The 25,934-nt window shown below is 42.2% G+C and overlaps 1 protein-coding gene across 1 annotated transcript in view; it reads right to left on the bottom strand.

The window, feature by feature from the left end:
• UBR5 (ubiquitin protein ligase E3 component n-recognin 5) overlaps positions 1-25,934 on the bottom strand; it is a 147,121-nt gene that overhangs the window by 48,713 nt on the left and 72,474 nt on the right. The window contains exons 10-25 of the mRNA XM_062188161.1: positions 24,054-24,170; positions 23,862-23,972; positions 22,882-23,036; positions 22,053-22,170; positions 17,010-17,194; positions 14,856-14,965; positions 13,326-13,438; positions 11,983-12,126; positions 11,783-11,894; positions 11,386-11,540; positions 10,933-11,130; positions 6,232-6,442; positions 5,044-5,170; positions 1,030-1,181; positions 498-593; positions 11-134 (exon numbers count right to left, since the gene is read on the bottom strand). Of these exons, the coding sequence (XP_062044145.1) occupies positions 11-134; positions 498-593; positions 1,030-1,181; positions 5,044-5,170; positions 6,232-6,442; positions 10,933-11,130; positions 11,386-11,540; positions 11,783-11,894; positions 11,983-12,126; positions 13,326-13,438; positions 14,856-14,965; positions 17,010-17,194; positions 22,053-22,170; positions 22,882-23,036; positions 23,862-23,972; positions 24,054-24,170 (2,228 nt within the window). The remainder of the gene's footprint in view (positions 1-10; positions 135-497; positions 594-1,029; positions 1,182-5,043; positions 5,171-6,231; positions 6,443-10,932; positions 11,131-11,385; positions 11,541-11,782; positions 11,895-11,982; positions 12,127-13,325; positions 13,439-14,855; positions 14,966-17,009; positions 17,195-22,052; positions 22,171-22,881; positions 23,037-23,861; positions 23,973-24,053; positions 24,171-25,934) is intronic.

Here is a 25,934-nt window from a genome sequence, read left to right as displayed (position 1 = left end):
GAAGTCTTACTTAGCAGAGAGGAGTTCCCGTAGATAGGGCTGCAGAACTGCACTGTCACATAACAATTTTAATATAAAATGTGCATTTGCTTTCCGATCCTTGGATTCTACTACAGATGGCTCTGCGGAAGGCCCTGTAAATAAGCAGATCCATTCAGTACCAAAACAAGTGTGAACATGGCAGACTAAAGACTATCCAGATGAATACACCAGGCAAAGAACCACCAGTGAAACTCTAACGTTATTAATAAACTCACTTCCACACAAAGACTATAAATACAGTAACAGTAACACACTGTACAAATCTCAACTCATTTCTAAACCTGTGCATACATACCGCACATTTCCACTGACATACAGAAGGTAATTCAGATAATTACACGCTTTTCAAGCAAAGGAAAGTCTCCTCCAGAAACAGTGCAGATCCACAGAACCCTGTATCCAAAGTGTGTCCTTCTTCCTTCCAAATGCCCAGACAAGAGAGCAGAGACTCTTACCTGGAAGGGTGGAGGTGCTGGGTCCTTGACCAGTGCCAGTTGCTGCTGTGGTAAGAGATCCCACAGCGGGGGCCAGGATAAAATCAATGTCACCATCTTTCAGTAAACAGAACAGCAGGATGCACATCATTATAGGCAACATAGCTCTACCATGTGCTTTTAAATGGCCTTAAGGCTTTGCTCTGCAAGCCAAAGGTCAAACTGGACAGATGCTTAAGTGAACGTCTTTTTCCCAAACTCTAAGAGAAGGAATCCACTAAGCAAATTATTGACTTAACTAAATGTATTCCTAATAAAGGGACTTTCTAGCTTCTTTCCAGGATAAAACAAAACATTTCAGTGAGAGAGGTACCTGATGAAGTTTCTAGAATTTAAATTTTAAAATATAAACTCCTAGTATCAAACTTTTATAAAATAATTTATCATACTACTTCCAAACTTTTCAAATTTCGAAACAGTGCATTAAAGTGTTCCATTTCTTTTCTTTCATAACCTCGCCACTTGGTTAAAAACAAGATGAAACAGATCTTACCAGGATCCATGGCAGGAGGGTCAGGAACCCAGCTAGGGGGAGCAATGGGTGGTGACACTGGATCCTGATGGTCACTGGAGGAGGCGCCAGCTTCATGTCTACCCAGACCAGCAGCTCTCAACGATCGCCTCATCATTTCCCGTAATCTCAAACTAGAAGAACACGGACAGAATCAGAGCTCACTACCACGTGCACATGTAATGACAGGTGTATAGAAACTTCTCATCTGAGAAGATCAAAGTATGTTCTACAAATAGACACTCCAGGCAAGGGAAGTGAAGTACAAATGCCAATTCTGGAATCACAGAATAAGTCAGTGAGGGATAGAAATGAAACTGGGGTTACTATAGCACCCAGTTCAGCAATAAAACCACTTTATTAAGCTCCCACACAAACTTTAAGCACAGGGAACAAAAGTTGCAATGAGGTAAGATTAGAAATAATCTTTCATACAGTACAGACATATGAACAGCTGAACATTAAAACAAAAAGGTTTCTGTCCCCTTTTCAGAATCAGTGAGAATGAAGTTTAATAATAGACATCAGTAAACATACTGATTAGCACAAAACGAAGTTAACCTACCCAATCCCTTTTCTGTGATCTCAAAAACTGAACTAAGATCCGCATCATGAATAGTTTTAAAACAAAGACCAATTTCAATTCTTTTTTATACAAAAAAAAATTTATTTTTCAAACAGTACAACTTTCACCCCCAAGAAATTACTGAATGAAAACTAGAACTTGTAGAATATGTCATTAGATTGTCTGGGCATGTTTTTTCCTTTGCTATTTAAAAAGCACTATTGTACAGTGTGCACATCACTAAAGAGAAAAAAGAAATAAACACACACAGAGAACTTGTTAGGGGAACTAGTAGCTACCCATACGAAAATCTATACCTCTGAATAAAAGCTCACAAAAGCTACAAAATTAGCGTATTTAGAACTAACAGCAATTAAGAGACAGCACATAAGGCAAATCCCTTCACTTAGCCACAATTTTAGAGCTTCTAAATGTGTAAGAACACTCAATTTGAAGGGTTAGACATCACATAAGGGACTGTATTCTCCCATGCAGACTGAATTCTAAAGACATGACATCTTTGATACGTAAGACCTAATATCTTACTAGGTGAGCATAATGTGTGTAAGATTTTATTAACACTTGAATTTCTAGTGGTAATAATCATTAATTAAGCTAAGTGTAAACGTGTTTTCCCATATCAATACACTTTCAATTTTGTAGGAAAAACCTCCTTTATGTATTCACAAAACATCCTCTTAGAGGCTACTTGTAGGAACACATCCATTTCATAAGCCTTAGTTACGATGTACTTTTTGGAATAGAAACACTCTAGAAGATTCTGCAAGGTAAATTTTAATATCTCAAATAATATATTAGCTACTCCAGTACTATTAAAGATACCTACAGATCATTCTTTTATATTATCAATGTCTTCTTTTTCCCATTTGAGAAATCTTGAGTGTAGGAGTTTATAATGTGGACGAGAGCAAGGGAGAGCGATTGCTTCAGTCAAGGTTACTTCCCTGTCCAAAGGTGTCACTCAGAGAAAAAGGGGAGCATCTTACCTGGAACAGCACACCCCACGGTGCCTATTCACACTGTGATGCTCCTATATAGCTCTACTTAACCTCGACACAGACATTTGGTATCCTAATGTGTCATAGTACTCAAAGCACAGAGGGGGGAATAATTGGGAGGCACTCTGAATCACTTGAAAATAAATGCTTACACCAGGGTCCCACAGTCAATGCCTACTGGGTCAGAAAGGTAAAATAAAGGAGTACAGGGTAGACAGGTGTAAGAAATATGGAGTAGTGGCAAATTAGAGGCAAACCTGCTCATGGAAAGGCATTCAAATTAAAGAGTTTGTAACACTACACCGGACAAATCAAACATATGTGGGCTCCTTTCCAACCTCTAACTTAAAGTAGATTAAGAGTAATGAAGATAAATTGAGACCATAGTCTCATCTTGAACTTGCAAGCTCCCAACTTTGTTGCTGTCATGTAGTCAATTCAATATTAAATGAGGGGGTCATTCTTTGTCATTTTAAAAATTGTCCTTAACCTCTTTTCTTCATTAGGTCTTGGGACCATTTTTAAGTACAATGCCCAGCTCCTCATACAGATTCTTAAAAAATAAAAAACAAAAAAACAAAAAAGAAAATTATTCTTCAAGATGCTGTACACAATTCATGAAGATTCACCTGTATCCTCATGGCTGAGGACAATACTGAGGAGATACCACCTTGGCTGCTAAGATTCAGAGTTTTGACATTTCTTCGTATATGCTTGCCTGGAGTCATCGTATTTTCTGACAATATGGAAGAATTCAAGGATGATGTACTTTCCTCTTTGTAAGCACGTTATATCCATGCTACAGAAGCCTTAGAATCCAGTCATGTTCAAACATAACACTGTGACAAAAAAGCGAAGGTCATGTGTCTTCCAGATTAACATCTCTAGAGTACATACACCTGCAATCAGATGCATCAGTCAAGCTCTCCACTCAATCTGCCCTCGGGACTCAGAACTAGTGAGCCACATAACACATCTGCTGAGTCAAATCATCATCGGAAGGCATTTAGCAGTGCTCCATTCAATACTGAAACTGCACCAGCGTGGAGCTTACAGCTCCCGACTCCCAGCCTGCACACTCATCAAGGGGCACCGCCTAGACAATCCATGGTAGGCTAGAGGAGGGTTGCACTCCAGTGAAGCAGAGTCTGTGCACTTCCTACTGCCCGGCGTGGTCATAAGACTCCTGTGCTTTCATCTGTTCAATCGGCAGCCCTGAGTTTGGACTGGGAAAGAGCACTGCAGTGAAATCTTCGGCAAATTCCTCAAAGGAGCTTACTCAGCAAATTATCTCTGTGAGCGACGCATCACCCACTCTCGAAGCTCCTTTTAGTCTTTGCCTTCAAAATACTCCTTATATGAAAAAAAAAGATGGCAGCACTGGCATTGGACCAAGCATATCAGAGTCCAACTTGATTTGCACCTGTAATTTCCCTGAGGAAATGAAATACCTGAAATAATCCAGACACTAATTTCTTGATGATGAATTTAAAGTTGCTTTCCATTTTTGACCACTTTGCCTGCCTACTGATAATTTCCATTTTGTATAGTTTACATTACGTCTTTATATTTTTTTAATTAAAGTTCAGTCACCCATAAAGATAAGAGTTATCAAAAACTTCAGGATGTTTTTGAACCTGGGAAGCTATCAACTTGGAAGCCTTCTTTGTGCCAACTTAAGAATAATAACTTCTAAAGGGAAAGATGAATATGGAACACAAAACAGGCAAGGAGGGTCCTCAGGCAGAATTTACAACCTAGCACATAGCACACATGCGCAGGGCTTCCATGAATGATCAGACAGTAGCAAGGAATTTTGTCTTTCCTCTGTCTACGGCAAGTGTGCTTTTTCCTACAGAGAGAGAATATCCTGAATCATTTATATTCAACAACTAGTGAAACATCTATTAATTTGTAACGTGTTATAAAGGTTTGTGCTTCTCACAACTCAGAAAATTTAAAACACCAAACATTCATAACACACATCACCAGCCTTTCATTTCATCCCAGATGATTAAGAAATCTGAGAAACTGACCTCAATAAGCAATCTGAAAATAAAAGATAGAGGGTCTATCCATTATGATATTACCTGTTCTTCAAAAACTAAAGAATAGCTTTCTAAGAAGCAAGAATAATGATGAACTAAGAACACACTGAAAGAATCAAATTTGAACTACCTGTGTAAGTAATCTCAAATTTTTGAAGAGTTTTAGAGCCTACTGTTCTAGATTTAAATTGAAGTTAGTTATCATCAGGTACTTTTCTCATGGTGTTACTGCAAGAAGCCAAAACCCAAACAAAGAAGGACAACCTAGCAATTCATGCAGAAGATAGGTAAAGAGAGACACTGCTTTCTGTACTTGAGTGGTTTTTTTTCTCCAATTAAACTTTCCTGGTAAAAATCACATTACCTTCGGCTACTTGATGATCCAGCCCGACTACCTGGGCCATTACTTGAAACAACTGATATTGCATTAGCAATGGCCTCAACCGCAGAAAGCCGTTCTGCAAATGTATTTCTTTCAGAGCGCTCTGCTTCTGAAAGAGAAGAGAAAAAATTAGGATCAATTTAAGCTTCATGTACAGGTTTACCAAATGCAGATTTGTACATATACTAGTGCTCTAATTCACATACTAGATAACCAGTTACTTCACTCTTCCTCCTGAGAACCAGACTTAAGACAGCGTGGAGGCCAGCACTGTGCTATAGCGGGTAAAGACTCCACCTACAGTGCTAGAATCCCATATGGCCGCTGGTTCAAGTCCTGGCTCCTCCACTTCCCATCCAGCTTTCAGTTAAGGCCTGGGAATGCAGCAGAAGATGGCCTTGGGTCCCTGAACCCATGTGGGAGACCCGGAGGAAGCTCCTAGATCCTGGTTTCAGATCGGCCCAGCTGCAGCCATTGTAGCCATTTGAGGAGTGAACCAGCAAATGGAAGATACCCCTCTCTATCAAATAAATAAATCTTTTTTTTTTTAAAAAAAAAAAAAGGTCAATTATGACCTTCAATATATGATTTATTTCCTTATTCTACCTTATTTTCCAATCTCCATGGGTCAAAAATAAGATTGAGTACAGTGGGAACTGCTGTTGTAGGACAGTGGGTTATGGGCTAAGCCACAGCTTGGGATGTTTGCATCCCATATCAGAGTGCTGATATGAGTCCCAGCTATTCTACTTCCAATCCAACTTCCTGCTAATGGGCCTGGGAAGCAATGGGTGACGGCTCAAGCAGTTGGGTTCCTGCTATGCATGTGGAGGATTGGGACCAAGTTCTGCCTTCAGGTCCAGCTCTGCTGCTGCAGCCATTTGGTGAGTGAACTAGTGTATGCAAGATCTCTCTGTCACTCTTTCAAATACATAAATGAATCAATAAACTCTAAAAATTAAAATACATAAAAGAATAAGACAATAAAAACACACTGATGAGAAATTCTGTTGCTCCTACACATCCATCCGAACAAGAGTTCAGGCAATTTTACCTTCTGAGAAAGCCAAAATCTGAAAATCTTGCAAAATTACACACCTTCTTTATGGTAACTTGCTCTTCTTTATTTTAGAAATTGACTAAAGCTCTTTTAAGTCTTCCTAATCTTACCCTCTTCTTCTTTAGTTTCCTTATTGCTGGTTGGAAAGCAAACCGATACACAAGCGTGCAGAATGTTCCGGTTCCCGTCACATCTGTGGCTGATGAAGGTCTGCAGCATCTGTAGGTTCTGCTCTAAAAGAAGGGCTTGCTCCAGATTCACAAGGTACTGTCGACAGGCCTCGTAGTCACAGCGGAGAATGTGCTGCATCAAGGTTTGTTTCTGTGCTCAGACAAACGGGGGCGGGGGGAACGCGACAACCTTCAGTGAATTTGAATAGCACATTACGAAAGTTCTCCTTGCCAAGACAATCATATAATCAGCTCTGTACATGAGAAGATGAGATTTCAGGCTGGCCTGGCAAAAGGAGTTCAGCGTGAGGGCCCTTGAAGAACAGCCCAGCAGGAAGGCAGCAGCAATACACAAAGCACCGTGCATAGGAGCGGCTGGAGCTGGCCTTTGGGCCACGGTTTGTCAATCCCTGGTTCTCAACATATAACCACCAAATTAGAATTTCAGAATTCTATTAACACTGCTAGCCAACTAAACAGAGTACAAATTTTATTGCAGGCTTGCCATCATTCTCTTATGCTCTCAAAGGTTACACTATACTTAAGTACATGAAAACCAAACCCCTCAACTTCCCAGGAATCATGACAAAGTGTAATTCCCAAAGGTGAGGGGTACTTACCTGTCAACAGATAAAATATTTATAGAACACACATTAATAAACACATCATTATAAAACATGTCATTAAAGTATTTATAGGACGCATTTGTCAGTTCCAAACATGAGCATACTAAGAAGTTCAAACGTACTTTAAGAACTCAATGTACTAATGATTTATAATATACACTTGCTAATTATAAACTCAAAGCAAGAACTTAAAAAAAAAAAGCAGATAGGAAAAGAGTACTAAAAGAAAAATGCATTTGGGGCCGGCACTATGGTGTAGCAGGTAAAGCAGCTGCCTGCAGTGCCAGAATCCCATATAGGTGCCGATTCCAGTCCTGACTGTTCCACTTCCAATCTAGCTCTCTGCTACGGCCTGAGAGAGCAGCAGAAGATGCCCCAAGTTCTTGGGCCCCTGGTTCCTGGCTTTGGATCAGCACAGCTCTGGCTGTTGTGGCCATCTGGGGAGTGAACCAGTGAATGAAAGACCTCTCTCTATCTCACTTTTTGCCTCTCCTTCTCTAACTGACTTTCAAGTTAAATAAATAAATCTTTAAAAAAAAGAGAGAAAGAAAAATGCATTTGAGGGGCCACTGTGGCGTAGTGGGTAAAGCTGCTGCCTGCAGTGCCAGCATCCCATATGGGCACCGGTTCAAGTCCTCCACTTCCGATCCAGCTCTAGGAAAGCAGTAGAAGATGGCCCAAGTCCTTGGGCCCCTGCACCCACGTGGGAGACCCAGAAGAAGCTCCTGGGTCCTGGTTTCGGATTGGCGCAGCTCCTGCTGTTGCAGCCAATTGGGGAGTGAATCAGTGGATCGAAGACCTCTCTCTGTGTCTCTGCCTCTCCTCTCTCTGTGTAACTCTTTGAAATAAATAAATAAAGCAAGCAAGCAAGCAAGCAAGCAAGCATTTGAATAACTTGTCCTCCCCTCCCGGAAAACTGCCTAAATAAACTCTACCCTCCTGCAGCCTTAATTGAAGGAAGAAATAAAACTGGGTAGGCTTGGGCAGGCGTGCATGCGTGTGTGTTTGTGTGTGTGTGTGCACACCTCCATAAGAAAACATTTCCAGTCCCTACCACATGGGAGTTAGGCCATTTTGGATCTGAACTAACCTAACAGCTCCAGAGTTCATGTGGACCACATGATGCTAACTTTGCAAATCGGGAAATTTATATTTATACAACATTCATAAAGAAGATATGTCAAAGTCTCTCTAAAGAACAAAGGCCCAATATTTTCAAAGGCAACTAAAAGACAGTGTGTTGCACACTGAGACAATCTAGACTATCTTCAGGGTTAGAAGCAGCCATTCTACAGGAAGCTCTCAGCTCCAGCCTACAAGGTGATACATAGATGCTCACACTACAGATAGCAGTATCACTTTTAGCTGGGTTGTGCGCTGTACTTGTCATTTATTCTTACAGCAAAGGGCACAAAGTAAAAAATGTCTTTGCGTCTACTGTGCGCTAAGTATTAGTCTCTGAGGTACACAGATAGACACTCTGGCTGTCTATCCCTACGGGGCTGATTAAGTGCAGGTGTCACACAATCAAATGCCCAACTCTGAAGTAACAAAAATGGGAGGAGGAGGCTGTGGGTAAAACAAGCCCTATGATAAATGGCAACAAAATGACTCAGCAACAAACCACAGGTCATAGGGACTGCAATGAACTTGAGCCAATACAAACCGGTTGGAAAAGCCGGAGTCTAATGTTTTCATGAGGTGGGGATAAGGGGCCTACTTTTACCAGGCCTCATTTTTCACAAGCAACTGAAAATCTGGATTCTAAAATATCAAACTCTATGAAGTTTACGAGTGGAAGACTATTTCTAGGCGTCAAGTTCAGATCATAGTCATCTCCTTGTCCTTGACCCCTACAGTTTGGAACTGTCAGTCTAGATTATAATCAAAGATGTATGAAAATATGTCTACAAACAACAACTCAGGAGCTCTCAGCAACACCGGCAGTCAGTCTACTTTGGGTGCGGCTCCAAACAGGGGCAAGCATTGCTGTGGGGTGCAGACTTGGGAAGTGCCCACATCCCACACCGGAGTGACGGCAGGAGTCTCGCTGTGCTCTCAATTCCAGCTTCCTGCAATGAGCACCCTGGGAGGCAGCAGGTGAGGGCTCAAGCAGTTGGGTCTGTGACATGTATGTGGGAGACCCAGATGGAGTTCCAGGCTCCCAGTCCCAGCTATTACAGACATTTGGGGAGTAAACCTGATGAGATCCACACCCTGGCCTGCCTCACTCTGTCTTTCAAGTAAATCGTTGAAAAGAAGTTTTAATACAAAGTTTACTAACCACCTCTAACCTACTGAAGGGTGTACATCCCTCTACTAAGCTACATTTCCACCCTCTATAGAAAATTCTCCAGTTCCTCACCTCCCATTCTCTGCATACCTCACACTAATCAGGCTTTCATTCCCGCTATCAACAATAATGGAGATAGTGTCAAACCCACGAGTCAGTACTCAGTATCCAGTTTATCCAGTCTTTAGCATCATTTGCCATACCTTGACACATACTCTTCTTTTGGCTTCTAGAATTCCCCCGAGTCCAGCAGTCCTCCAACTCTTATGGATGACCCTTCTTGATCTTTTATGCTGGTTCTCAAAATGTTATCATCCTGACACTTAAATGATTCGAGTATTCTCATGGCTCAGTCCTTGGACCTTTCATCCACAATACTGATGATCTTCAGTATAATTCCTTTAAATAACAGTCCCATGTCTATTTCCCCCTCCTGGCTTTCAGACTCAGATAGCTACCTTTTTCTCTCCCATCTCCTCTTTGGCTCAAAGCCTGAACTTTACAAGTCTAAAACCAACTTTCTGATGCCACCCCCTACTTACTGAACCTTTCCTCACCCCGACAGGCCTCACCTTCAGAAATAGCAACCTTGTTCTCTCAAAATCTTTTGTCTTCTCACTTTCTGTAACTGCCATTACTTCCTGCAGCCATCAGCAAACCCTGTTGGTTCTACCTCCAAAACATATCTAGTGTACCTACAGTGTCATCACTGGGCCAAGTCCACATCAACTCTCACCCACATTATTTTAACAGCTCCCTAACTTGTCTCTGATATTTCACCCTGTCCCCCTAAGTACACCCAGCATGTCATCAGGTACCCTTTTAAAGACCATATCAGTCTTCATTCAAACTGCTCCAACATCTTCCAATGATGAGACCTCTACATTTAATAAATACTCAACTGCAGCACACTAAAAATTAAACTCATCCTCTTCCCTTACCAGTTGTTTCTCCTACTATATTTCCTCTCTAAAATCAACCACCCTCAAGACAAAAGCTTGTTAATTCTTTCATCTATTGGTGATATCCAGTTACCAAGCTTTATAGCATCTATATTCTTAAGATCTCTGAAATTTCTAAGAGTTCAACCTAGATAATTGTTTTTGTCTAACCTGGATCATTCTTACCTGTAAGATCTCTAAATTTCCATTATCCAGTACCTGCTTTTAAAAACCCACCTTTTATATAAAAAAATCTTTTCTAAAAAGCTGATCTTCCCATTTATCTACTTACAATTATACCCCTTTGAGGTTTCAGGGTAAAGTCGGGCTCTTTAGGATTAGCATATAGGTACCCTTCACAGTGCCTCTCTCCAGCCTCATCCACTGCTCCTCACTGACACATAAAATCCCTACTTCTTGAATCTATCAAAAAAATGTACACAATCTCCCAACTCCTTAGAGAGTCACAGACTCCTCCTGATGCCTTGGACAACACCTCCCGTCTTCATCTGCATCTATCATTCAAAGCTCTGTCCATGTAAGCAAAGGCTCAAGGAAGCAGTGATTTACAGCCCTCCCCTTTGTACACCCACAAGTCTCCGTCTTCCACATACAAAATTACATTATACTCACTGGTTTGTTTTTGTTATCCTAACACACTACTAATATTAACTCTCGTAAGGCAAGAAGGGGCAATGAAGGATCTCCTCGAGACTGTTTCCATATGCTTCAGCAGTGTCTTCTAAATCAGAATGCCATGTACTTTCAGAAGTCAAATTACCTCCACGGCCATGATGATGATAGCAGCTTTCTTTTTGATTGTTGAATTGGCAGGCAGATTTATTAAAGAATGCACACCCATCCCAAGACTACTAATAGGCGGAAGATCAAGCCAATCAGGATCTCTTATTCCTCCCATGCAATCTTTAGCCATTGGATAGATGGTACCATTTCCATCTCGAAGAATAATAGGAGATTCCTATACATAATAGAGGGAAATAATAAAGTTTGGCTATATATAAAAACTCTGATTTTCACAATAGTATATTACTTTTCTAAGTAGATACCAATAATAATCATAATACTGATCAAATAAGAAACTTACCATAAGGACCTATTAAATATCCCACATTCTTTAATAGTTTGATAACAAGCAAACCAAATACAAGCTCTAACCTTCACAACAATGACAGTGTTTCCCTAGCATTTCTCTCAAGCAAATATGAGCCTTTACCTGTCCAGCAGTGAAAATGGCGACATTCCTCTCATTCTGACCAAGGAAGGCGATGCTGCTTGTAGGGAAATTATTTTCCTGTTCAGCTTTTCCTGTAGCCAGATCAAAGATACAGTACCGTACCCAATTTCCAGTCTTCAGAACAGCATGCACACCTTGCGTAGGACAGAAGTGATAGGAGCTGTTACACAGTTAGTCACTTGGACGAGTACTGAGCAAACGATCACAGCCCTGGCCACACTGGTAAATCAATTCAGACACACACATTTCCTTCCATAATCTTACACAGGAGGGACAAAAACTGCCACTGCCCAAAACACTTGGTCCTACTCCCATTTACGGCCTGGGTAGTGAGTGTGGTACAGAGCATGGACATTGGTAAAACTTAAATCTTCACCTTTGGAATCTACATTCACTGCTAATATTTCTGTTTTTTCAGGTATACAAAGCTTTTTAGGAGTCCTTTGGAAACAGTCTGGAACTTTTGGTGTTCCTCCAGTTTTGACAACCTGTATGACAAAAAAGAAACTGACTCTTAGTGAACACACTCAAGGAGTCAGCCCCACGTTCACCTGCTCAGTGGCTCTGCGCACCTACCTGCAGTTCATCAATTCTCAGTAACCTGCAATCCTGCAGGAGAGACGAAGGGTCGGCGTCGGGACCGGAGCTGCTCTGACAGTTTGTGTTACTGGATGTCCCTGGAAACTTCACAGCAACATAGGCACCGTCCACTTTTAACACCTAGAAGTACAGGCACATACACTGAGTAGTTAACAACAGCTTATATGAAATCAACATACAACATCTCTGCAATGAACTAGCTTAACTTAAAAGGTATTTAACTCCTTAAGATAATGTTTCTTCAATGATAACCAGGTTGTCAAATTAACCTGGACAGACTCATTAAAGATTTGCTGTCGATGTCTATATTCAGAGAAAAGCGGACTCATGCAGCCAATACAGTCCATGAACGTTTAGCAATCAACTGAAAAATTCAAACATGACCAAGAAGACCTCCCACCTTCCCTCGTTACTAGCCATACTGTGTGACACCGTGTGACAGTTATCAGCACCATCCACTACAGTAAGCAGCAGCCCTCGGTGGCTACTGAGAATCTGAAATTAAGTGAGCGTGGCTGAGAAGGTTTGTGATGTTCTTCCAGTTTAATACATGTAAACAGGCACATATAAACAGGAATCGACACGCAGGGATCTGAGTCCCGCACTCTTTGTCAAAACATCAATACTTCTAATCTTGAGCCAGTGCAAGCTTCTCAGAAGAAAACACTTCACCATAAATTGGACACTGCAGTTAATCAAATGGCATGCTCTACGACAAAGGCCTTTATAAACCATTCGGGATGGCGCTCCTGCCCTTTGCTTTAATTACGTACAGAAGACCATCAAATTTGGGAAACTAAGGAGCATCAGGAAAGACCTTTACTTCGCAGATATCCTACAGCTGTGGTTTACTCGGTACTGCATGGAGAGAAAGTGAAACGAAGGACACTACAGCGATGGCCTCCACCTACTTGGACTCCAGGACAAACCCTCTTCAGGAGGAGAGGGGGAAATGCAATGCTGTGTAACCAACTACTAAGTTCCTTCAGCATTAAGGATAAATCATCAAAAGATTATGTATCTCCATGCAACTTTGCAGTAAACGTGCAATGACTCCACAGTAACACATCTGAGTTCTTGTTATAATAAAAGCCACGCAAGCTCAGGGAGGAACATCGTCTCTTCATCTCTCAGGCACAGAAGAGAGACAGAGCAGAGTTGCATCTGACTCAGGGATGGAACCAAAGAAGCCGCTGAAGCCGATACATACAAAACAGCCCAGGAAGGCAGGGCTCACACCCACTCACCGACCACGAATGCTGGCATAACCAGTATAGCAGCTCCTGCTAGGAATCAGGTCTAAGATATTTGGAACAAACCTTGCCAACGGGAACATTCTTAACATCTTCCACAAAGACGACCTCACGAAGAGACCACTGCTCTTCGTTCACCTTTTCCTCCTCTTTCGGGGCAGGGGTCGACCGGCGGCGTTCTTAGACAACAACAAAATGGTAAGTACCAAAAAGAAAACGTGAAAGAGACTTTATAGATTTCATCTACATATAGGAAATTTGCTCATTTTTAAAGGGATACATAACTGAGGCTTCTAGATAAAAATGTCATGAATGACTGCTTTCTGGAGTTTTATGACCAACTTCTACTTCAAATAAATTCACAGGAAAGAAACTGCAACTGTTAATGCCTTCCTATACTAACATCACTACAAAAAAGAAATACACATGTATTTTGGACTCAAAACTAGGGTGACCAAACCAAGGCTTAAAAAAGAGGACTTGATGGGCTGTTCTGTGTTCTCAAAAACTATCATGTGGGGCTGGCACTGTGGCATAGCAGCTGAAACCACCTCCTACAGTGCCGGCATCCCATATGGGCGCCTGTTCGAGTCCTGGCTGCTCCACTTCAGAGCTAGTTCTCTGCTACGGCCTGGGAAAGCAGTGGAAGATGGCCCAAACCTGCACCCATGTGGAAGACCCAGAAGAAGCTCCTGGCTCCTGGCTTCAGATCAGCCCAGCTCTGGCCGGCCACTGTACCCATTTGGGGAGTGAACCAACAGATGGAAAACCTCTCTCTCTCTGTGCCTCTGCCTCTCTGTAACTCTGCCTTTCAAATAAATAGATCTTAAAACAAACAAACAAACAAACAACTATAATGTAGCTGTTAAAGTTTAAATTTCCTCAGCTGTAAAGTAACGACCCTAGTGGGTGGATTATGGAATAGTGGGTAAAGCCTCTGTCGGCGATCCTGGCAACCCATATGGGCACAAGATAGAGTCTAGGCTGCTCCTCTTCTGATCCAGCACCCTGCTAATGGCCTAGGGAAAGCAGCAGAGGATGTCCAAGTGCTTGGGCCCCTGCCCCCATATGGAAAACCCAGACAGAGTTCTAGCCTTCTGGCTTCAGACTGGTCCAGCCTCAGCTGTTGTGGCATCTGGGGAGTGAACAAGAGGGTGGAAGATCCCCACCCCCACCCCATCTCCTTCTCTCCTTCCCTCTCTCGCTTTTAAAAATAAATAAATAAACTAACTACACTATAAAATAAAAATTTTAGCTCCATGGTACAATAGTTGAGTCTAGGTTTACAAACTCTACAAATCTGAGCACAAGTTGCGGCCATGCTGTAACCAATGTACGTAAGAGTCTCAACAGAGGGGGGCAAGTACTCTACCTAGAGGCAGGTCATTTCCTTCTACCACTGCCATGAAGTTTAGATATTATAGTCAACACTGCATAAACTACTTTTTAACTTAAATAAAGCTGTACAAAAAATCTAGTAGAAACTTATATACAAAGGAATTTTTCAAACGCTAAGAGCTGACTCAAGCAAGAAACAAACTGAACACAGCTCTCGGGCTCTGATTCTGGGCACCGCGAACTTCACATAAAACTTACTGTATGGCATTGAGGCGCTGCTGGCAATGGAGGAGGCATCACTGCACGTGGATGCTGGAGACGGGGGAGGACCCATTTCCGTTTTCACTGGCTCCTGCTTACTTTCAGGCCTGAGAGAAGAAACAAGATTCTCCTTATAATCACAAAAGCAGAGGAAGATGGCCTAGGTACTAGGGCCCTTGCACCCACATGGGAGACCTGGAAGAAGCTCCTGGCTTCATTGTGGCCCTGTCCTGGCCATTGCGGTCATTTGGGGAGTGATCAGCAGATGGAAGAACAATCTCTCTCTTCTCTCTCTGCCTTTCAAATAAAAAAATAAATCTTGGCCGGCGCCGCGGCTCAACAGGTTAATCCTCCGCCTTGCGGCGCCGGCACACCGGGCTCAAGTCCCGGTCGGAGCACCGATTCTGTCCCGGTTGCCCCTCTTCCAGGCCAGCTCTCTGCTGTGGCCAGGGAGTGCAGTGGAGGATGGCCCAAGTGCTTGGGCCCTGCACCCCATGGGAGACCAGGATAAGCACCTGGCTCCTGGCTTCAGGATCAGTGCGGTGCGCCAGCCACAGTGCGCCAGCCACAGTGGCCATTGGAGGGTGAACCAACGGCAAAAAGGAAGACCTTTCTCTCTGTCTCTCTCTCTCTCACTGTCCACTCTGCCTGTCAAAAAATAAAAAATAAATAAATAAAAATAAATCTTAAATATGAAATTACCTATAGCAACTATACAAAATTCAACAAATGGTAAAAAAAAAATTTATCACAAGGCAGCAATTTGTTTTTAGCTAGAAAACTAAATTACAAATTTGCCATTCATTTCATTCTGAAACAAATAATCTGGCATTTTTATTTATTAATTTTTTTTTGAAAGGCAGAGAAAGAGAGAGATCTCATCAGCTGGTTTGCTTCTCATGCCCACAATAGCTAGGGCTGGGTCACACTGAAGCGAGGAGCTCAGAACTCCACCCAGGTCTGTCACGTCAGTGTCAAATCCTTGAGCCATCACCTGCTGCCTCCCAGGATAGGAATTAGCAGGAAGCTGGAACAGGAAGCAGAGCAGGGGCTTGAACCCAGGCACTACGACTTAAGTTGCGGACAACCCAAGTGGCATCTTAACCACCGCCCCAATGCCTTGCTTCACGTTATCTTTTCTATTAAAAACATTTTTAATTACTGATTTTAAATTTACAAAACAAAAATTGTGAGGTGGTACTCTGGAGTTCCCATAAACCCCCACTCCATTTTCCCTTTTCACTTTCCCTATTAGTATATTTGTCACAATTAATGAACTATACCCAGCTTCAGTGATTTTTCTTTTTAAAATATTTATTTATTAGAAAGGCAGGTAGAAAGACAGAGAAACAGAGACGGAGATCTATCACCTACAGTTCACTCCCCAAATTGCCACAATAACCAGGGCTGGGCCAGGCCAAAGCCAGCAGCCAGGCACTCCATCAGGTGGCCCACATGGATGGCAAGGGCCCAAGCACCTGGGTTATTCTCTGCTGCCATCCCAGGTGCATTAACAGGAAGCCAGATCCGGGAAGTGGCTTAACACTGAACCACAATCCCAACCCCTCCATTTTTTTGTTTTTTAAAGCCAAACTCTTTATCCTTCCCATCCCACCCAGCCTCTAGGTTAACAACATTCTGTGTTCAGAATGTTGAACTCTGTTCATTCAGCCAATTTTTGCTTCTCTATGTAAGGGAGTGTTCTCCACATATTTGTCTTTCTGTGTCTCGCTTATGACACTCAACATGACATCTTCCAGTTCTAAGAATTTTGCTGCAAATGACAGGAGTTCATTCTTTTTTAATAACTGAATAATATTCCAGTGTGTGTGTGTGTGTGTGTATGTGTGTATAAAACACATTTTCTTTATCCATTCCTCTGATGATTCACACGTTGGCCAAGTCTGCATCTTGCCTACTGAGAACAGTGCTGCTATACAAACGTGGTGGATCCCACAGCATCTTTTAATATCATTTTCCCATAGACCTTTCAAAGCACCCTCACACAAATATTAAGCAAGCTGAAAATGGCAAAACTTAGCAATTCCCAAATTCTGTCACTGTACACCACTAAGTCTTCCTTTACTAATCCCATACAGATCAAATAAGATACAGATATAAACACACGATTAGTTAGGGTAAAGTACTTACTTCGTTTCCGTAGTTTTGCTAGCTTTTTCCATGCTTTTCAAGCTCTCAGGAGATCTAAGTTGAAATCTACAGCTATCATTCATATTCCAAACTGACTCCATTAAAACACCAACTTTAGGAATTCCAGCGCTAATCGAAAATGCAACTGCTCCAGCATGATAAAGAGGATTATTTCTTAAGCACACCTAGCAAACAAAGAAAATCACCACCAAGTTGAAGTCCCTTTAAACCAAACTAGATTCTTTCAACTGCATGATAATGCAATGCATGCAAGTATTGCTTCCTGTCTTTCCCAGACAGTCTTATAATCAGTAAGGCTGAAAACACTGGCTTAAAGGTCTGTCAAGAAAGTACAGTCCTGAAGTTCATGAGTAGCAATAATTTCAGCTACCTGCTCAAAATTTATCATTAGCTTCAATTACACTTAATTTCCTGTAATCTAAAATTACTCTTTTAAAATTCATGATGCTATTTTATAAGGATTCTACAACTTCTTCTTCTTCTTCTTTTTTTTTTGACAGGCAGAGTGGACAGTGAGAGAGACAGAGAGAAAGGTCTTCCTTTACCGTTGGTTCACCCTCCAACGGCCGCCGCGCTGCAGCAAGCGCACCGCGCTGATCCGAAGCCAGAAGCCAGGTGCTTCTCCTGGTCTCCCATGGGGTGCAGGGCCCAAGGACTTGGGCCATCCTCCTCTGCACTCCCGGGCCATAGCAGAGAGCTGGCCTGGAAGAGGAGCAACCAGGATAGAATCCGGTGCCCCAGCGCCACAAGGCAGAGGATTAGCCTATTGAGCCGCGGCGTTGGCCCCATTTCTATCAATGTTAATTTCCCCCAGAGATTTGTTTTTTACTAAACAAAAGCTTTGTGGATCATATAATTTTTCTTTTAAATGAACAAAGAAAATATATAGACATTACTGTTAGGAATTCTGCCACGGAGTAACTTCAGACCACCCTCTGAAAACCAATTGCCTGTCAAATGGTATTGTCAAACATACCAACCACTGTGCCGTCGGAAGTAGGAACATGATTTCTGGGGATCTCTTGATCTCTCCAATAGCCCAATATTACTGGCATTCTGTTCATTAACAAATTACATTACACTTGACCAGTGGCATATATGAAGGCTATAGTTTTTATTGTGGCTTATAAATACTAGCAACACAAGTAGATAGCAATACATTTAAGCTAGAGTCCCGGCTGCTCCATTTCCAATCCAGCTCCTAATAAAGTTCCTGGGAAAGCAGTGGAAGATGGCTCAAGTCCTTGGGCCCTGCACCATGTGGGAGACCGAAGAAGCTGCAGGATCTGGGATTCCAATCAGCTCCAGCTGCTGCAGTCATTTGGGGGGTGAACCAGCAGAGGGAAGGTATTTCTGCCTCTGCCTTTCAAATAAATAAATAAACATCATAAAAGTGTGCACAGGGCAGGTGGGGGAGTGTGGGTGTTGGCATTGCAGCATAGCGGGTAAAGCCACTGCCAGTGATGCTGTGGATGGAAGACATCTCTATCTCTCCCTTTCAAATAAGTAAAATAAATCTTAAAAAAAGAGAGGGAGAGAGAGGGAGAGAGAGAGAGAGAGAGAGAGAGAGAGAGAGAGAGAGAGAGAGGTCGGCATTGTGGTGTTGTAGGCTATGCCTCCACCTGTGGCACTGGCATCCCATATGGGCGCCGGTTCAAGTCCCCGCTGCTTCACTTCCAATCCTCTGCTAATGGCCTGGAAAAGCAGTGGAAGATGGCCCTAGTGCTTGGGCCGCTGCACCCGCCCGGGAGACCTGGAGGAAGCTCCTGGCTCCTGGCTTTGGATGGACTCAGCTCCAGCCACTGCCACCATTTGTGAAATGAACAAGTGGATGGAACACCTTTCTGTCTCTCCCTCTTTGTCTGTAACTCTACTGCTCAAATAAAATCTTTAAATGTATATGTATGTGTGTGTATACACACACACACATATATCACCCCAATCTGTGAATGTAGATGTAATTGACCAACAGTTCTTTCTGATATTAACACAGGAACATTTTCCTGAAACCTCCAGTTTTCTACAGCTTTAAAACAAAATCTTAGTTCTCCACCCAAGAATTTTAATATGCTTTCACCAATTTAACACCAAATTTTTTTTTTAAGATTTATTTATTTGAAAATCAGAGTTACAGGGGACAGACAGAGATAGTCCATCCTCTGGTTCATTCCCCAAGTGGCTGAAATGGCCAGGGTAGAACCAGACAAAAGCCAGGAGCTTCATCTGGGTCTCCCATGTGGGTGGCAGGGGCCAAAGCACTTGGGCCACTTTCTGCTGCTTTTCCCAGGCCATTAACAGGGAGTTGGATTGGAAGTGGAGTAGCCAGGACTCGAAGCAGCACCATATGGGATGCTGGCACTGCAGGCAGAGGCTTTACCCATATGCCACAGCGCCAGCACCAATACCAAGATCTTTTATTGCAAACTTTTCTTCAGCATGTCTTTGTTTTCTAACGTCTCTTCATACAGTAATGCAATCCCACCTGCTAATAAGGTAGCTGCTATGCCATCCTACTATAATACGAGTCCAGCTGGCAAGAAACTTTGACAACAGAAATTAGGATTTGAACTAAATAGGAAAAGAGAAGCTCCCAGAGGAGAGAAGTAGAGCAGCAGAGGGAAGAGAAAAAAAGTGAGAAGAGGAAAGAGACAGGAGCGTGCAAACAGAGGCACAGTGCAGGTCCTGGGCAACACAGGTCACATAAATAACCAAACCAGCACAAAAATGCAGAAGAGCACAAAGTGACTGAGAACTTGCTAATCAGAAGACCAATAAAAGCAAAAACAAGACAACCGTGAAGGGGACCAAACCCACCAACCAACAACCAGTGCCACAAAGAGGAATATGTACACCTAAGCTGGGTTTGGAAACTACAGCTCAGATAGTAACTAACAAGTTCAGATGCAGGAAACAAATAATACCGCCTTAAAAGTGATGAGAAAAATCCTGAACTCGAAGCACTAAATGAGGAAATTAGCACATTATGCAATGAAAACTAGCAGTTGTCTAACTTTTAATGATTTTGAAATTCTTAAACATTCCTTATAGCAGTTGCTATAACGAATACAGTTGCTATAATGAATACAGCATCAACTTTAATCATGAAGATAAATAATAAACAATAATGACAGTTCTCAGGACTCTTTCTCATCATTGAGTACTATTTAAGTTTCTCAAAATTCTTGTGACTATGTGGGCCACAACTAATTTGAATAATTTGTAAGTTAAAACTGATTAAATGTACTAGTAAAGGTGAGAAATTCTTACACACTTAAGAAACAGAAACCCATATTAATACAAGCAAGTTTTCAGAAAAATAATTTTCAAAAAAATGAGAAAAGTGGCATATTTACATTTTTGCAAATCTAACATCTGATTTAAAAGAAGTAAACAGTCTGCTGTAATCTGTTGTCCATACATTACTGTGACCAAAGTCCCTACAAAGGCCACACAGCCTCACACCGACCAGTAACTGAGAAGACTAGGTGTCAGGGAGCTGGCAGGAGTCTCTAGACACTTTAAGCACTCAGAGTACTACAGAATCACCTTCCATCCCTGCCTATCTTCCTGCTGGATTATGGTATTTTAACTCTTTATTTGAACTTTATTTAGTAGGACCATTAAGCCTTTAACTATAAAGCTAAAAATAATATTCCAAAAACTTAAGTTGAAAAAAAAAAATCTTCCATAACGCATCTTTATGAGATTAAAACTATCTCAGAACCAAAGAAACCAGAAAAACAAAACAAATAACCAGCAACTGGAAGATCCCCATCTCCTGCTTCATATTGACAATCCTTCCCCCAAACCTCAGATGATTCAACTCCCCTGGAGTACCTGTTAAATACACTGAGGTCTAGTCCACGGACCAAACAAAAGAAAACAATCTTTCAGGCAAGGGTAGCTCTAGACTGCATTTGTAAAGTACCAAATGATTCATTTTTATTCTTTTAAAAATGTATTTATTTGAAAGTCAGATTGATACAGAGAGACGGAAAGACAGACAGATCTTCCATCCACTAGTTCACTCCTGAAATGGCTACAATGGCCAGGGCTAAAGCCTAGGCGGAAGCTAGCAGCCAGGAGCTTGTACTGGGTCTGCCACAGGGTTGTAGGAGTCCAGGCACTTGGGCCATCCTCCACTGCTCTCCCAAGCACATTGGCAGGGAGCAGGATCAGAAGTGGAACAGCCGGGACTGCAGACAGCAGTTTAATCCACTATCCCACAGCTCCAGCCCCTTCAAATGATTCTGAAAACCAGACAAACAGAGGAGATGCACCCCACAGGAAACCTAAACAATGGGTCACAATCTATAAAAAGAATGAGGGGCTGCTCCACTTCCAATCCAGCTCCGTGCTAATGGCCTGTGAAAGGCAGTAGAAGGTGGCCCGAGGGCTTGTGCCCCTGCTACCCATGCAGGGAACCCAAATGAAGCTCCTGGGTTCAGCCTGGCTCAGCCCTTGCCACTGCTGCCACTAGGGGATTGAGCCAGTAGATGGAAGACTCCTCTGTAATTCCTTCAAATAAATATAATCTTGGGGGACAAAAAAGCACACATACATTTACGCTACAGGAACGTGGTCCATCAAATGATGCTCATCCATGAAATTACAGATGGAGAAAGTGATTTTTCAGTTTTACTTATTGATTTCATGTGAAAGGCAGAGTGACACAGAAAGAGGAAAAAACAGAGAAGAGAGGGAGATCTCTTCCATCCACTGGTTTACTCCCCAAATGCCCACAATAGCTGGGGCTGGGCCAAATCAAAGTCAGAAGCCACGACTCCCAGGCAGGTGGCAAGAACCCAAACCCAAGGACTTGGGCTATCAAATGCTGCCTTGAAGTGCGAGAGAAGGAACCTGCTGGGGAACTAGAGCAGGACTCCATCCCAAGCACTCTGACATGGGATGCAGGCATCACAAATGGTGACTTGACCCATTGCATCACAATGCTTATGCCAAGAAAATTATTTGAGTGAAATAATGTCCCTTGAGATAATAGGCTTAATTCTAATTACTGACCTGGGTACCAACAGTAATGTTCGGCATTGAGGAAATACCAGCACTGGATTTAGGCTTTTTATTTTTTGCTCTCGCTTTCTCTAACATTTTTTTCCTTTGACTAAAAGGGACTACACCCCTGAAAAGAAAAAACATAAAGTCATCAAATAAGCAGCATATTTAAATGAGTACCTTTAAAAACATATGAAATTACACATATTGTCATTTAAGCCTGTGTAGTATTCGTTCTCTAATGTGTCTGCCACAGAGTATTAAGATGTACAATTACCCTCAATTGAAACTTTGGCATAGGTTTAACAAATAACTGGATACCGTTTTAATAAACCTTTAGAATTAGAATTTATAAAAAAGGTATCAATTGACATCTTTCTTCCAAGTCATATTTTAATAGACCTCCCATATATTACTCTGCAAATACAGACTTAAATTAAGACACCTTCTAATAGTAAAGCTATAATTAAATAAGGCAAACAATTTTCATACAATGAGAAAACAACCTACAACCTATTCAAATTATGTAAAAGCAAAATGTATGATTATGTAGAAGAATAAAAACTAAGAATATCACTCCCAAATACTAACAATCAGTATCTTTGAGTTTTAAGACTCTAGGTAATTTTTTATTCCACTTCATAGTTTTATAAAATATAATAATTACAGTCACTAAGTATGTATTACTTCTATAAATTTACAATTAAGATTTTTTAAATTTACTTTGCTCCAAAATGCAATTTGCCTCTCCGTTAAGCAGTATCTCACGTCTACCACGGACAGCACGTCTGTGCACAGAACATTCCCAGAGAAGAAACCCCCATGCCTACGCACTCACCACCAGTACAAGCTGTTCTCCAGCTGGGCACAGGTGTACAGAGCACAGCCATGTAAAGAAACTATCCGCTCTCCCTGAAGCTCAGAGTACGTCTGAGCAGTATGCTCCAATTTAGAAGCCACAGAACTTAAAGTTTCATCCACCCATGTAGCAACCTGAAAAATAAATTATTAGGTTATTCAAAGGTAACTGACCTTTCTAAAAGGACTTTCTAAAAGGACCTTTCTAAAAGTCAAAACTAGGGCAAGGCATATACACTCAACAGACTAGAAATTTAAAATCTTCTGAGCAAAGGGCTCTAAGGGAAGTATCTTAGACTAGTATGTTCTTAATACACCTAGAATATTTTCTTCATAAAAATAAATCAGAATAGCAATCACTGAAATAATGTCTAGGGCCATCTTTAAGGCATTAGCTAAAGTGAGTATTTCCTCCAACAATTTTGAAATGAGTTTCATAAATTTGTCTTCCAGGTTTCTTTAAAGTTATCTTGCTCCAAAACGAAATTTCCCTCTCTGTAAAGCACTTAGGGACGACCTTCTCCAGTTCATACTCTGCTACTCAAAGCACCTCTCTACACACACACAAGCATTCCCTGCTGAGAAACCTTCCTTGCGGTAAGACCCACCACCACCCGAACTGTGGATTCCGAAGCCTCACTGAAAACTGAGATATACCACTCATAGTCTCTCCCTCTGCATTCCGCAACTTCTTAGCATCCTTGCCTTTCTTATTAGTACCTTACTAAATGGTTTTGCATCTCTTAAAAGGAAAAGCTACTTGTAGCACTGGATTATAGTATAAACTAGCCAACAAAAAAAAATATACACTGAATTAAGTCTACTAAGGCTTGAGACACTTTGTATTTATGGATCTAGTTAGGCGGAAAGAAAAAAAATGAAAATATGGAAAAGGGGCAAGAGTAGAACAAAAATCAAGAATTTAAGCATGAAATGTTACCAATGCAAAGTGTTTCATACCTTGTTACTCTCTGTAGCTACAGTTGCTCTTATGCTATTTGCAGACAGGAGGACTATCTTTTCATTGGTTAACCCCAAAAAGGTCGCTCGGGGATGATGTAATGAAGGATTCTTTGAAAGCATAAAAAAATGATTACTGTTCTGTATGCAGATATGTAGAAGCTACTCAATGCAAGACTGACAGTAAAATACCTGGGCATTTCTGTAAGGCTCCGATTCACTCCACTTCCATTGATAAAGTTCTCCTTTACTACTAACAGCCAGAAGCTCTGAATATAGAGCCCCAATACAGATGAATTTTGTTCCATCCTAAAAAGTAAAAATGACACAATGTTATAAATATAAAAACTGCCAACTCCCTGATCTAGACACACATTGTATTTATTTATTTACAAACAAGGAATGTGCGAGTTTTTAAAAAGATTTATTTTCCTGAAACAGAATAAGAGCGAGGACGATTGATATTTTCCGTCTTCTGGTTCACTTCCAAATGTCCACAACAGCCAGGGATAAGACAAGCCAAAGTCAGGGGCTGGGAGCTCCATATGGGTCCTCCACATGGCTGTCATTTAGGCGGTCATTGCTGCCTCCAGGTGCATCAGCGAGAAGGCAGATCGTACACTGAATAGCCAGAACTCAAATGAGGCCATTCAATATGGGGCGGCTTAGGGGCTGGTGTTGGGAACTGCCACTTGCAAGGCCAGACCCCATAGCAGAGCACTGCTTCTGGCTGCCCTGCTTGCAAGTCCAGCTCCCTGCCAATGCACCTGGAAGGCCATGGAAGATGGCCCACGTTCTTGGGCCCCTGCCACCCACATGGGAAACCAAGATAAAGTTCCTGGCTCCTAGTTTCTACCTGACCAGACCCAGCCCTGAAACCTAGCCTGCCCTCCTGCTTCACAGATCACCACCTCTACTAGTTTTCCTACCACCTGCATGATGATTTCCATCCCCTCCCTCATACCACGTGCACTTCCATTTTCAGTCCCCTTTGTTCACATTATATTCCACCCTCAATCTGAGTGAAGGCACTTACATGCCTAACTCTCCCATCTCCAGACGTAGAGCGAGAGTACCCAATCTGGATGTCTTAAAAAGCACCAACTGTAACAGCAAGGCCTCATCTCCCCCTGCCACAGCGCTCCCGCCTCTGCAGTTCTCTCTTCATGGACGACACCCACCAGGCCTCCCAGGAATAGGAGGCATGGGAAATGGGGGAGCACTCCTCGACTCCTCCTTTGCTCTCTTGAATCCAGTGACTTGGAAACCAGGGCTACATCTGCTTGAGACTGCTGTGAGAGTCTTCCATTCCTCAATCCCCACTGCCCCCGCTATGGCTGAGATCCCTACAATTCCTTTCTTTACAAAGTCATCATTTTCATAACTGACTGGACTCTTCCTAGTCCCACAGTTCTCCCACTATGCTGATAGTGTTCACCTGCTTAACAGTAAACCCAACAAAACAAACCCCCACCAATCTCACCACGCCAGTTCCCTAACGACTCAATTTTGACTTCGTAAGTGCAGAAAATCATCTTGATTCCTTGGCAAGCTTGTCTCATGTCCTTGATAGTCTCGCCCCATCCTACTTCTTCTCCCTACCACAAAACAGGGCTTCTGAACTTATCATTGGTATGCAAACACACGGTGAACGTTCATGGCTAGACCAGCACCTGGGATGCCTAAGCACGCCTTCACGTCTTGGTCACCACACACTTCTACTTAAACATGCTGCCCAGAGGCACGGGTGCCCTTCCTTTTCCCCACTGTGACCCGCCCAAGGCGCTGTACTCACACCCCCGGGCTAGCACATTCTGCTCCACGTAAATGTTCTTGTTCCCCCGAGGTCCTCTGGGAAGCTCTGTATCACATATACACTGCTACATTACCATGGGCTATCCTGGCAGCTGGCACAGAGTAGGAACACACCAACTGACTGCTGAATGAACACATGAAATCTTCAACTCCAACTTCTTCACTAGAGTACAAAACAGAAACCAAACCACCCCAAAAGCAAGCGCTTGACACCCAAGGCCATCTCAGAACTGACTTGCCTATATCCTTCTAGGACAA

Source organism: Lepus europaeus, chromosome 4, assembly GCF_033115175.1.
Source record: "Lepus europaeus isolate LE1 chromosome 4, mLepTim1.pri, whole genome shotgun sequence".
Classification (NCBI taxonomy): Eukaryota; Metazoa; Chordata; class Mammalia; order Lagomorpha; family Leporidae; genus Lepus; species Lepus europaeus.
This window is presented reverse-complemented; position numbering and strand designations above follow the sequence as displayed.